Consider the following 14,516-nt stretch of genomic DNA (forward strand, 5'->3'; position numbering starts at 1 on the left):
TACAATTTGAAGGAAATTCTAATTGAAAACATAGATACGACTCACTCGACAAACAGAAAAAGATGTTTTATGTGCTGTGTCCAAAACGAGTCGCTTATCAAAATATTTTTGCAAGCATTGTAAAAAGTATTATGCTTTCAGCATAGCAATATTGTTTGCGATGACTGTTATGACAGTTTTGTATATCCAACTATTGAAGATTCTGATTATTTAATGCTAAATGCATTTGTTTAGTTTTATTTTCTTTCATTATCAATGTTTGCGTTATTTTGTAACAAAAATTTTTATTCTTTATATTTCTTTGTTTCAATAATTTCTAGATTGTAACTGAAAATAAATAAACCAGCATGAAATAGAGAGCCAAAGGCTTATTTATCATACATGTCCTCTAGAACAGCGCTTCCCAAACTGTGAGCCGTGGTTCCCTTGGGGGCCGCAAGTTTTGTTGAGGAAGCTGTGAAATAATGAAAACAAATTTAAAATGTTTTAAAACTAAGTGGTTCTTTTTTTTTTTTTTTAATCTTAAAAGAAACGCATTTAATTTTTATTATTTATTATTTCTTTTATGTTATTTTTTATATTTTAATGTAAAAAATCACACTTTGGTGTTTGTTCACAAATTTTGCTTCCTGAGTATTTCGATGCTTAATGAATATTAGTAAATATATGCTTATTCATATAAGCATATATTTACTAATATATAATAGACATTTCATTTTAAAGGTATTGATAAGAAGCACAAAAAAGCTTACGAATGCAAAATCTTGAGTATAAACTGTATTAAATATAAATACAATAAATATTATAATAATATATGTCTGTATTACGATTTTTTTTACGATGGGGGGGGCCATAAAACGTTTTAATTTTTCAAAGGGGAGGGCTTTACATCCATAAGTTTGGGAAGCACTGCTCTAGAAGATGTGCTTTACATTTATGGAAAATATTAAGGAAAGTGGTCTGGAGTTATGGGCAACTCGTAGTAAAGTACCTTTACTGCGAGTTGCCCATAAGGCATTACTTATGCTTGCATCCGCCGAAACGTTTAGTTTCTATATATTTGGCACAAAACTCTTGTAGTTTCTATATTCAGCTATGAAATAATGCTGGATTCAATATTCACTTAATTTGTACCATCATGTATTATATTTACAGTGTTTTTTCTTTATTTTTTTTGCATTTTAGCACATACTAGTAATTAATGTATCTCTCAGATATACTGTGTTGTACGCTGCAAAATTACTCCTGCGAGCTCCTGAGTGTTAATAAGGGCACTCGTTCAGCCGTATTATGGCAACAAGATATTTTATAAAAATACAGGATTTAGTTTATCAAATAAAAAAAAGGCACCATTTCCCATTGACATTATTATATTTTATTAATAAAAAAAATAGTTATACATACTAAAACTAAACATTTTAGAACCCACTTATTAGATACTGAAGGAAACAACCCATAAAGTATCATACGATGTGAATTCCATAAACTTTTATAGTCTATATATATATATATTAAATTATATTATGCATGAATTATCTTCACTCCCTGCAGTAAACAATATGTCCTCCACAACAGCAACTATACTGCAGAAACACGAAAAACCATTATTTTTATCATGTCACTAAATAAGTTTCACAGACATCTGCAGACTGTGTAATATATTTCTCAACAAATAATTACAGACAACTGCGAATATAAGCACTAATTAATGAATTACATCTTCCCTCCAAAAGAAACTGCTATATAGACCCAAGCAAAACCACATGTTGCTGGTGCAACATAAGGTTTTGAACGTGTTAAAACTAAGAAATGTATAGTGAATGTATTTCAGATATTATGGAAATCGGTTTAAGAGAATTAGCATTTCCATTCAATTGTTGCTGTTTTTTTGGGTCACACGATCTTTTGTTAATGCCGCACCAATCATATGCACTTCTTAATAGCTGCTTTTTCTCTACTGGCCTACAATCACGCACATTTTCGCTTCTCATTAGTAATTTGTCAAGGATTGTTCATTACATATCTCAAGTATTAAATTACTGGTAATTTTTGCTTCATATAATGGGAAAGAAGATGTCTATTTGGGTATATAATTTTGACTTTACACATTTGGGTAGATAATTTTGACGTTGCACATAAGTAAACCGCTCTTGAGGACAGAAGAAGTGATGGAGAATGGAAGCTTTTTGGTAAGTCATACCCATTTTCAGTTTTTTTTTTTTCTGAAAACTTTAGTTCCGAAAATTCCCACATATATCTCACACCACGATTTTTTAGCTTTAATTTTGGGGAAAAAATACGAGTTATAATCGAGTAAATACGGTAATCAGGCCAGAGATTTTGAAAATAAGTTATCCAGTTTTCTAAATCTATTGTTTGTATTTTTACCTTTTCTTTTATTTCTTTGTTCATACATTTTATTATGTTATAGGTTTTTGGTTGTGGCTTAGTTATATCCTTTTCTAGTTCAGTTAAAAAATTCTTGCATTTCTCTCTATGTTTTTCTGTAACTTCTCATTTTACAATTGCACAATTGTATTTTATTTTTGCTTCTGTTGTCTTGAAATTGAGCCATTTCTGGTAACTCTCTTTTTTGTTATCTTTTCTATTTCTTTGTCCGAGTTTCATAGTCCTCTATTTTATATTCCATTATTCTTTATTCCTAAGCTCTCTGTTTCTGTTTTTGTCAGGATTTATGTCAGATTTTCCCATTCCTGTTCTACGTCATTTAATTCATGTATGGTTTCAGTACATTTCTGATATTATTGTCTAGTACAGAGATCTTGTAATGAAGAAATTTTTAGCTTGGTTAATAATTATTTTCCACTTTATTTATTTTTAGCCATTTTGGTTTGCAAAACAATAAGGAAAAAAAGATGAGAGGTAAAACATTTCGATACAAATATGATAAAAACATCAGTAGAAAATTAAATAGTATAAGAAAAACAAGAAAATATCATTGCATAGGCTTCTGTAAATATAGGTCACCGGTAGGCAGTGGACCTTCAAACAGGACTCAGCCCCTGCACACAAGGAGGACCACACAACAGTGGTTGGAGGCAAATGTGCCCGACCACATATCACCATTTGATTGGCTGTCTGGAAATCCTGATCAAATTCTGAATCCACTGGACTTCAAATTGAGGCTGGAAGTTGAGAGAGTAGCTTGTAAGAAATGACACCCATCATCCCCAGCCTGACGGTGGATTTGGCACGAGCAATGGCAGTGTTTCTGTTGAATGTTGTGCATCTCACCATTGATATGTTGCCTCACTTGGGGCATGTATGAAGGTAAAGAGATGACATTTCGAACATTGAGTGCTGATTTATGTAAATGATTTACTGATAGATTAAAGGTTTATGCACTGTTCAAGTTGTAGCGGTATTTATGGTTAGACTATATTAATTTGAAAACAAGAAGCTCATAATATTATAAAATTAATGATGTTTTACTATTTTTACTATCATAGTAACCTGTAAACTCTTAGTAGTTAAATATCAGGAATCAAACTAGTCTTTTCACCCAAATTCTGTAATCATTTATTCATTTGCTACAGATGTGTATTCTTAATAACTGTATTATTATAATAATCTTATTAAAGAAGAATAAGTTGCAAAATTAGTTCAGTTTATTGGCTAGATAACAAATCAATAATTTTCTTGTTGAATTTTTATTTTTAAATTCCCCATTAAGTTGTCCATTATACAAATTGATTTCTGTGTTTTATTTTAGATGAAAAGGATTTGCCAGAAGAGAATAATAATCAGGTGAACTGAAAGTGTAATGTAGAAATTACTTTTTATATAATTAAAAAAAAAAAAATATTTATTCCACTACTTTGATTGCTTATAAGAATGCATTTATTTTAGGCACTTAAATATTTTTTATAAGTATTTATTTTGTTTTGAATAAATTTTTTGAAAGGTTTGTTGTCTCATTTGGAAGAATTTGATTATATGATAGCCCTTGGTTATAAACCAAACAGACTTAAATCAGTGGTGGGCATCTTGGAATAATCGCCATATTTTTTTCTAATGATGCTGCAAAAGCCATGGCCAAGTTAATGTCATTGTTACTTATTTAACAAACAGTGGAGTATTATTATTATTATTATTTATATTTTGCAAAGGTCAAGTGTGATGGTAAATAATTCAGCTGAACATATTCAATTGCTGCGATGGAATGCATGCTTTTTCTGGAGCTTTCCTTGAACATATTGATGAACATAACCCTTTTTATATGACACCTTCCAGAGCATAGTATAATTATTGCACTTGAAAAACAAGTAATTTTTGTTTATAATGACACTTTATGATTTTACTTGTTAAATACTTGGTTTAATAGTCATTTGGTAGTGGTAGTGTGTACTATCTGATTATCCACTGACTAGTTATGTGTACTGGGAAAGGCAAATAAACTGAACATCATAACTTAAGCCATTAGAATAGTAACAATGCACAGGTGATGCACATTATGTCACCTGTTTGGAGATTATTGTTGGAAATGTTAAATCCAAGTACATTGAGAGATCAGATGAGTGAATTCCAGACATCATTTAAGATGAAACTTCCTTATCTCAAAAAAGACTAGATGGTGGCATTTACACATTTACTGCAATCCCATCCCCAGTGTAGATGTCATCTTCATGCTTCATCTCTTTGCCATTTCTCTTCAAAAGATTGGCATAATTCACACACTAAAAAATGAGCTATCACTATTTTGAACAGATGAAGATAGATTGAAAGACTGTCTTTTCTCTGCTACTTTATGAATGACACTGCCAAGTGATGATATGCAGAAGAGTTGGAAGAAATTCTCCATGAATGTGGCTTAGAAGAGAATCCCTTAATACATGTTTTTTCAATCATGTTTCATACATATTCATATCAGCATTCATTCATTCATATCATATCAAAATCTACAGTCTCAAAGGTCATTGAAATCATTTTAAAAAACGATTAAATAACTACCTAAATTCCATACCCTTTTATGTGCCTAAGAGTATGGTTTAGATCCAGACTTAATATGGACAAAGTGCTGTTGGAGTTTCATAAAACAAATTATAATGGTATAAATAGAGGAATGTATATGGCAGCCATTTTTCTCGATATATCTAAAATGTTTGACTGCATGCATCATAACTTATTCCTTTTGAAAATATGTAGATATGGCATTACAGGTATTACAAATGATTTGTTCAAATCTTATTTAAATAACAGGAAACAGTATATCAGCTATGGGACCTTCAGTAGTGCAATGAAAATAATAAAATATGGAGTACCACAGGTTTAGTGCTAAGACCTATCCTGTTTGTAATATATCTAAATGATCTGTGTGAGTACAAACTGTTTGGCAAAATGATATCATTTGCCGATGACATGGCATTAATATATATTGAATAAAATGACCCTTGAGGATTTAGAAAACAGGATTATCAATGATATGCTTATGCTAAATAAGCAATTTAGCAATAATGGCCTTAAAATTAATGTAGATAAAACTAAATGCATATATTTCTCCTTAATAGATAAGCTAGATTCATGATTTAACTATAAAATGACATGAAACAAATTGTACTGTACTGTACTCAGAATTATAACTATAGTTTAGTCAAAAAAATAAAATCAGTAAAGTATTTGGTCCTCCATATTGACCACAACCTGAAATGGAACTCCCATATCATGTTTTTAACAAACAAGTTGAGGTTCATAATTGAGAACATATTATGTTGAAAAATTTGCTATTTGGCAAGATTTCAATAACCTTTGAGACTCTAAATAATATTGATATGTGCATGTATGAAGCACGATATGAAACGTGCATTAAAGGATTCTCTTCTAAGCCATATTCATGGAGAATTTCATCCAACTCTTCTGCATATCATCACTTGGCAGTGTCTTTCATAAAGTACCACCTGGCACACTTGAGAGAATAATAGTAACAAGATTATATATGTGCTTGCTGAGTTTCCTCCTAAAGCATTATTATTAGATTCTGCTTTACTATTTCATGGTATATTAGATTCATTTCAACACTATCTAGTAGCTAGTCTTGAAATAACTGTTTCGAAGCTGTTTCCTCATAAAGAAGGAATGCTGAGTTTTCTCTGTGATATCTAATGTAACTTTCAAAACATTAGTCATGTTTTGAAGACACGGGAAAAAAAAGTAAACTAATACTTCTTTATGGAGTTTAAACACAGTTTTTTTTGTCCATTTCCTGTCATCAGTATACAAAGTGGTGCTGTTGAAGTTTAGCTTTTCTTCTGAGAGACATGGATGTAACATCTCAATTCTGTCTACGTTGATTTATTCTGAGAATACTTTTCCCCAGTCTAGTGGTTTAATAACTGTGGGAGATATTGTTGCAGGGTTGTGTGTTTAACAATCCTGCAACAGGAAGGCATCATCAGAGAATTTGATTACTATGAACCGACCAGAAATCATTGAATTCAGCATGCATGAATGCATCCACATTGTGACAGCCTGAACATCAGGTCCATCAGTATTTTAGACTTTTAAGATTTAGCCTAATTATACCTGCAGATTGTCTTGGATCTAGCAGAATCTCCAGGATATTTAGAAAGTTCTAGTTCTCTAATATCTTCAAACTCTCTTCCACAGACTATCATGTTTGTCTTCTACCAAGGACAAACACGCTCATATCTTATTATCCACTGTGTCAAGTACATTGTGAATGTAACATCTGTTATCAGAAAAGGATTAATGAACATCAATGCCACATATGTCAAATTCACAACTCTCTAGTTTGGTGTTGAAAGCAGATGGAAAGGCTTCAAGCTAATTAATAGAAGATTCAGACATGAATGCCTTTAGATGAAACTTTCAGAGGGCTTACTACATCACTTCACCCTGATTTAGAACATTGAGTTAACTGTGCCAGAAGTTTGAAAGATTCTGATCTTGAAGAGAATTCCAGTAGTGTGATAATCTGTAGCCTGCATTGACTTGAATTGATAATTAAGTGTTGTACAAGTCACACCTCATTTTTCAACACTAACTATTATTAACACTGAAGATCGACTGAATTATTCATTTATTCCATTAGTGTTTCTCATCTTAATTGAAATCAGCATGATGAAATAATTTAGCCCAGGTTTAATAGTTCAAATATTTCATCTCTATCACAGAGACATCTGGGATACAATATTTAAATTGTAATAACATATACAAAAATGCAATAAGAGGAACATATTAGACTAAAAGCCTGAAGTCTTAAGAAAAGTTTTCTGTATTGGTGTAGATAGCTAACTCTGTCTCTAAAAAAGGGAATTTGTACACACCTGAAAAAGAGAAAGAAGAAAGCTGATCCTTAGAGTAACTAAGGGCAGCCAGCTTCATATGAGATTTAAAAATAGTGCTGAGATTATATTTCTTTAAAGTTTTGGTTACTTTTTCTGAGGTGCCCCAAATATAAGGAACAGTAAATAGCATTATCATAATCTCTACAAATTCCCTTGTTCTTGCAACTTGTCTGATTATGGCCACACTTGGAGTTCTACCAACATCTATCTTGAAGAATATGAATTCACAGCCCCAACTATGATCAGACTGGTCTAGCTGACCAGACTGAACAAGGCTTTGCATACCTTGCACAGAAATGCATGCACGCACGCGTGTGCACACACACATACACACATCTGCATACACTTCTGCACTTTGCTTCATTGAAAAAAATTATTATTTGTTGTGGAAAACAGATAATAATTACATAATATACACATAAGTACAATGAATTTCAGTTGTGTGTATTTTAGTACCCAAGTACAACAAAATCAGACAATTATCCTCGAGACGAGGAGTGCTGGATACCAGTAAAAGATTGAATGGGATGATGCATCCCGGTTCCTGTATTTCTTGCACAAATGGATTACAACATTCACCCACGAATCTGTCATTCTTAATCAATGAAGTGATGTTTATTTTTTTAATTTTTTATTTTTATTCTTTATGTCGAACACATACACAGGAGGTTGGTTGGTCAACCTATAGTACATTAGTACCGTGTGTGGGTGGGTGGGTTGGGAAAGAAAGAATTTCTTACATTTGATTTGAATGAGTTTAAATTGTATTCCTTGGGAAACATAGCAGGTGGGAGACTGTTCCACAGTGCAGCAGTTGCAGGGATGAAGGAAGAGGAAAAGAAACTTGTTCTGTTTGTTTCCAGGTGAACTGTGAAGGGATGCTGTGCAGCAGCTGTATGTGTTCCAATGAGTTTAGTACCGAGCGGAGGAATTATTGATGATATTTCCGATGAGCATTTCCCATGGAAATATTTGTAGAATATACATACTGCAGAAAACCATACGTCTGTGTGAAAGAGGGGGGGGGGGAAGGGAGTTGGTAAGAAATGGATCATTGATAAGTCTAATTGCTCTCCTCTGTATTGAGTCGAGCATTTTGAGAGCTTTTTGGAGGGCCCCCCACCCCATACTTGAGAACAGTATTCAATAGTTGGGTGGATTTGTGACTTGCATAATGTTAATAACTTCAGGGGTGAAGTAACATCTTGAGCAAAAGAGAAATCCTGTTTTTTTGAGGCTGAGGATGAATGTTTGAGATATGTTTATGCCAGGAGAGGTTCGATGTAAGGGTGATTCCAAGAAGTGAGATCTCAAACTGTTTGGAGATTTGGGTGCTATCAACATAAGAAGCCTGATTGGCAAAGAAATGGAGCTAGCTAAGGAATTAGATGAGTACCAGATCGACATAATAGGAGTGACTGAAACAAAAAAGACAAAAACTGGTGAGATCTTTTTGAGCAATAAATACAAAATGTTATACTCAAGAAATGACAATCAAGGAAAAGAAGGAGTAGCCATAGTATTCAACACAAAATATGAGGCTAATCTTCTTGAATGGCAGGCAGTCTCAAGTAGAGCGATGTGAGCAAATATCAGAATGGGGAATTGGACAATGAGACTTATTTGTGCATATGGTCCCACAGAAGGTTCTACTAAGGTAGAAGTGGAGGGATTCTTTGATGCTTTAGAAAAAGCAACTGACACAATGAAAAAGGAAAAATTGGTCCTTGTTGGGGATCTAAATACCAGAGTAGGAAATGATTGTCAGACATACAAAAATATTTTGGGAAAATTTGGAGAAAAGGGCAAAGCTAATAATAATGGCAAATATCTGTTGGATTTCTGCTCAGGACATGGACTGGTTATTACTAACACCATGTTCCAACATAAAAATGTGCACAAATTCACATGGAGAGAAGAGGCTAGGAATAAGAAAAGTCTCATTGACTATGTTATTGTTGATAGTGATGTTTTCTCCCTGGTGCAGGACACCAGAGTGTATAGAGGATTTGAAATTGGAAGCAATCACTATTTAGTCTTGAGCAGGATAAAATTGAATTTCATATTGAAAAGAATAACATGTAAGAAAGTTTTAAAGCTAATAAAAGTTGAGCAGCTCCCAGATGTGAACTGTAGACTAAAATACACAAAGATTATTGAAAAAAAGATGAAAAGTTTGAGAACAGGATCCAAACCTTGGAGATTCAGTGGCAAGCCTTGAAGAAAACCCTGATTGGTTCAGCCAGAGAGGCACGTGGTGAGGTTGTATGCAAGGATAGAAAAACCAGAACTAAATGGTGGACAGAGGAAGTTAAAGAGGCAGTGAAGGAAAAGAATAAAGTATATCAAAAGTTCCTGGTAAATAAGTCAGCTTTTGCTCTTAGAGAATACAGAGACAAATGTAAGAAAGCGAAACATTGTGTAAAACTAGCTAAACAAAAGTCATGGGAGGACTATGGCAAGAATATAGAAAATAAATATCAAGAAGGTGGCAAAATATTCTGGAGGTTGTTGAAGAAGCTTAGGAATGGAGGAAAGAGTGCTGTAAAAGGAGTTAGAGATGATAAAGGTGACATAAAAACAGGAGAAAAAGATATCCTTGAAGTATGGAGTAATTACTTCGAAAAATTGCTAAATGAAACAAGCAGTGATAGAACAGTGGTAAAAAACACTCAACAGGCATACAGTCAAGAATACATATCCATACTTGAAGTAGAAAAAGCCATCAAAGGCTTGAAATGTGGAAAGGCAGCAGGAATATTCGACCAGAAATACTGAAGTATGGTATTATAAAAGTCTTACAGTGCATAGTTCAGAAAGGCTGGACAGAGGGACGAATTCCCAATGATTGGAGTTGAGCTCCAATAGTACCCATATATAAAAAGGGAAATAAAACTGAATGTGAGAATTATAGAAGTAATTCCCTACTGAGTGTTCCTGGCAAGATCTATGCGAGTAAACTTGAGGAATGGTTGAGAAGAATTGTGAAAGAAAAGCTTGCTGAAGAACAAGATGGATTCAGGCCAAATAGAGACTGTCAGGATCAGATCTTCACTTTACAACAAATAGTTGAAAAATCATGGGAATATAACAAAGATCAGTATTTAAGTTTCATCGATCTGGAAAAGGCATATGACAAGGTACCAAGAGAGAAGCTATTCAAAACGCTACAGTTATATGGTGTCACTGGGGCATTATATCAAGCAATACTTAGTCTTTATTTGAGTTGTAATTCAGCAGTTAGAATTGAAAGAAGTACAGGAACATGGTTTAATGTTAAATCTGGTGTGAGACAAGGATGTACATTACCACCTCTGTTTATTCATTATCTATATGGATCACATTATGAAGGAAAGTGATATTAAACATGATATCAGAATTGGAGATGTTAATGTCAGCTCTTTGCTTTATGCAGATGATGTTATACTTCTAAATAAATCCGCTACAAGTTTGCAAGATTCCCTGACTAAATTGAATAACTCTTGTAATAGATATGGTATGAAGGTCAGCATTAAAAAGACAAAGACAATGAAAATAGGTAGAATTGTTGAAAATGTCAACTGTGTTTTGAACGGGGAACCTGTGGAACAAGAGAAACATTTCAGCTACTTAGGCATGATTTTTAGTGAAGATTGTAAATAAAATATGGAAATAGACAACAGAATCAACAAAGCTGGTATGGTAGGAAGTCAATTGAATAAATTCATATGGAATAAGAGAGAAATTAGTCGGAACACACTAAATTAGCTGTATACAAGACATTGTTCAAACCAGTTTTAACTTATGGATCTGAGAGCTGGGTCAGAAGTAAAACACTTGACCAACGACTAGAGACTGCAGATATGAGAGTCCTGAGAAAGATTAGTGCCATGAACAGATGCATCAATGGTAATATCATATTAAAAATGAGGATATTAGGAAAGAACTTGAAATTGTCAGCATCAAGGAATGCGTTAGCAGAGACGACCTAGAGGAAGACCAAAATATAGGTGGATTGATATGGTACAAATCGCCTTAGAAGATAGATATATAAAATCTGATAATGTTGGAGTCTTGACAAGTAACAGACTGATTTGGAGGAAAATTGTAGATAGATAGTTGGTAATGACGTAAATTTTTCATGTAGTACTATCATATCCTGTACACCCCTTGAGGGTACATGTCAGGAAATTGATAATGATAAAAAGGATGTTGGGAAAAAATCATTCTTTTTAATGCAAAATAGTACAGAACTGGTTTTTATTGGCATTGAAATTTATGCGATCTGAACCCCATCAGAGGAGGGCTTGGAGATCGGAGTTGAGGGTCGTGGTGGTTGATGTTCTTGAGGTGAGTTGTGTAGGGTAAGGCTTATCAAATGCAAGCGAAGAGTGTAGTGTGCTGTCGTCTGCAAAACTGTGTATTGGATTGGAGGTCAATTGCAGTAGGTCATTGATATATAGCAGGAAGAGGGTTGGTGAGAGGACAGAACCTTGTGGGACCTAAGCCTTAATTGAGTGGTGAGAGGATTGGGAGTTGTCCACCATCACACAGAGTGTGCATCCAGACAGAAAACTGGTGATCCACCTACAGAAGCGCTTGGTCAGACCGAATGATGGTAGTTTGTCTAGTAGGCCTTTGTGCCAGACCTGGTCAAAGGCTTTGGAGATATCTAGTGCAACCACTTGAGATTCGCCAAACCTCTCCATAGCCTTCGTCCAGAGAAGGGTGACATATGTGAGTAGATCTCCTGATGATTGGCAGTGGTGGAATCCATACTGGCAGTCATTAACTTGGTGAGTATCTTCAAGATGGTGTAGGAGTTATGAATTGGTGATTTTTTCCATTACCTTTGACAGGACTGAGGTAAGCGAGATAGGATGGTAATTGGATGGTAGTGACTTTTCACCCTTTTTGGGGATGTGCTGAATATAGGCCAATTTTCCAGTTTGTGGAGTAGGAGAGTATATATAGGTGACATAGGATAGGGGTCAGTCTGGAGCGCATACTTTCAGAACAATTGGTGGAATGCCATCGGGGCCAGGAAACGTTTTTGGGTCTAATTTGAACAGTATTTTTTGGGATATGTTTTCCTATTATTCTGTTCCTTGATATCATTAGTGCAATGGTTGAATGGTGCTGCCAACCTGGCAGAGAACTCTTGTTTTGCTAATCTTTCCTCACCCATTCTGTTTAAGTGACCATACCACCTGAGATTAGCTCTGCTAACACATTCCTGGATGCTGACAATGTCAAGTTCTTTCTTAATATCCTCGTTTTTAATATGATATTGCCATTGATGCCATCTGTTCACGCCTATAATCTTTCTCAGGACTCTCATATCTGTGGCTGTGGTCTCTAGTCTTTGGTCAAGTGTTTTACTTCTGACCCAGCTCTCAGATCCATAAGTTAAAACTGGTTTGAACACTGTCTTGTATACAGCTAATTTAGTGTTCCGACTAATTTCTCTCTTATTCCATATGAATTTATTCAATTGACTTCCTACCATACCAGCTTTGTTGATTCTGTTGTCTATTTCTATATTTAATTTACCATCTTCAGTAAAAATCGTGCCTAAATAGCTGAAATGTTTTACTTGTTCCACAGGTTCTCCATTCAAAACACAGTTGACATTTTCAATGATTCTGCCTATTTTCATTGTCTTTGTCTTTTTATTGCTGACCTTCATACCATATCTATTACAACAGCTATTCAATTTAGTCAGAGAATCTTGCAGACTTGTAGCAGATTTATTTAGAAGTATAACATCGTCTGCATAAAGCAAAGAGCTGACATTAACCTCTCCAATTTTGATGTCATGTTTAATACCACTTTCTTTCATAATGTGATCCATATAGATAATGAATAACAGAGGGGATAATGTACATCCTTGTCTCACACCAGATTTAACATTAAACCATGTTCCTGTACTTCCTTCAATTCTAACTGCTGACTTACAACTCAAATAAAGACTAAGTATTGCTTGATATAATGCCCCATTGACACCATATAACTGCAGCGTGTTGAATAGCTTCTCTCTTGGCACCTTGTCATATGCCTTTTCCAAATCAACATAACTTAAATACAGATCTTTGTTATATTCCCATGCTTTCTCGACTATTTGTCGTAAAGTGAAGATCTGATCCTGACAGCCTCTATTTGGCCTGAATCCAGCTTGTTCTTCACCAAGCTTTTCTTCCACAGTTCTCAACCGTTTCTCAAGTATACTTGCATAGATCTTGCCAGGAACACTCAGTAGGGAAATACCTCTGTAATTCTCACATGCAGTTTTATTTCCCTTTTTATATATGGGTACTATGAGAGCTCTACTCCAATCATCGGGAATTCGTCCCTCTGTCCAGGCTTTCTGAACTATGCAGTGCAGCCACTGTAAGACTCTTATACCACCATACTTCAGCACTTCTGGTCGAATATCATCTACTCCTGCTGCCTTTCCACATTTCAAGCCTTTGATGGCTTTTTCTACTTCAAGTATGGATATGTATTCCTGAATGCATGCCTGGTCAGTGTTTTTTACCACTGTGCTGTCATCACTGCTTGTTTCATTTAGCAGTTTTTCAAAGTAATTACTCCATGCTTCAAGGATATCTTTTTCTCCTGTTTTCATGTCACCTTTATCATCTCTAATTCCTTTTACAGCACTCTTTCCTCCATTCTTAAGCTTCTTTAACAACCTCCAGAATATTTTGCCACCTTCTTGATATTTATTTTCTATATTCTTGCCAAAGTCCTCCCATGACTTTTGTTTAGCTAGTTTTACACAGTGTTTAGCATTCTTGCATTTGTCTCTATATTCTCTAAGAGCACAAGCTGACTTATTTGACAGGAACTTTTGATATGCTTTCTTCTTTTCCTTCACTGCCTGTTTAACTTCCTGTGTCCACCAGGGAGTTCTGATTTTTTTATCCTTACAGACAACCTCACCACATGCCTCTCTGGCAGAATCAATCAATGTTTTCTTCAGAGTTTGCCACTGAATCTCCAAGGTTTGATTCCTGTTCTCAAACTCTTTCATTTTTTCTTCAATAATCTTTGTGTATTTTAGTCTACAGTTCACATCTGAGAGCTGCTCAACTTTTATTCGCTTTAAAACTTTCTTACATGTTATTCTTTTCAATATTAAATTCAATTTTATCCTGCTCAAGACTCTTTATTATTTATTTTAGAAATCAGTGGGCGAGAGGGTGTCAT

At 34.4% G+C, this 14,516-nt stretch overlaps 1 protein-coding gene across 4 annotated transcripts in view; it reads left to right on the plus strand.

Annotated features, from left to right (window-relative positions):
• LOC150101039 (uncharacterized) overlaps nucleotides 1-14,516 on the plus strand; it is a 592,625-nt gene that overhangs the window by 168,546 nt on the left and 409,563 nt on the right. For all 4 annotated transcript variants that reach the window (XM_090401634.1, XM_090401633.1, XM_090401632.1 and 1 more), the window contains exon 7: nucleotides 3,734-3,768. In XM_090401634.1, coding sequence (XP_090257760.1) covers nucleotides 3,734-3,768 — 35 coding nt within the window. The remainder of the gene's footprint in view (nucleotides 1-3,733; nucleotides 3,769-14,516) is intronic.

The sequence above is a fragment of the Typopeltis vanoorti genome, chromosome 12 (assembly GCF_054136105.1).
Source record: "Typopeltis vanoorti isolate ZY-2024b chromosome 12, IOZ_Tvanoo_1.0, whole genome shotgun sequence".
NCBI classification, from domain to species: domain Eukaryota; kingdom Metazoa; phylum Arthropoda; class Arachnida; order Uropygi; family Thelyphonidae; genus Typopeltis; species Typopeltis vanoorti.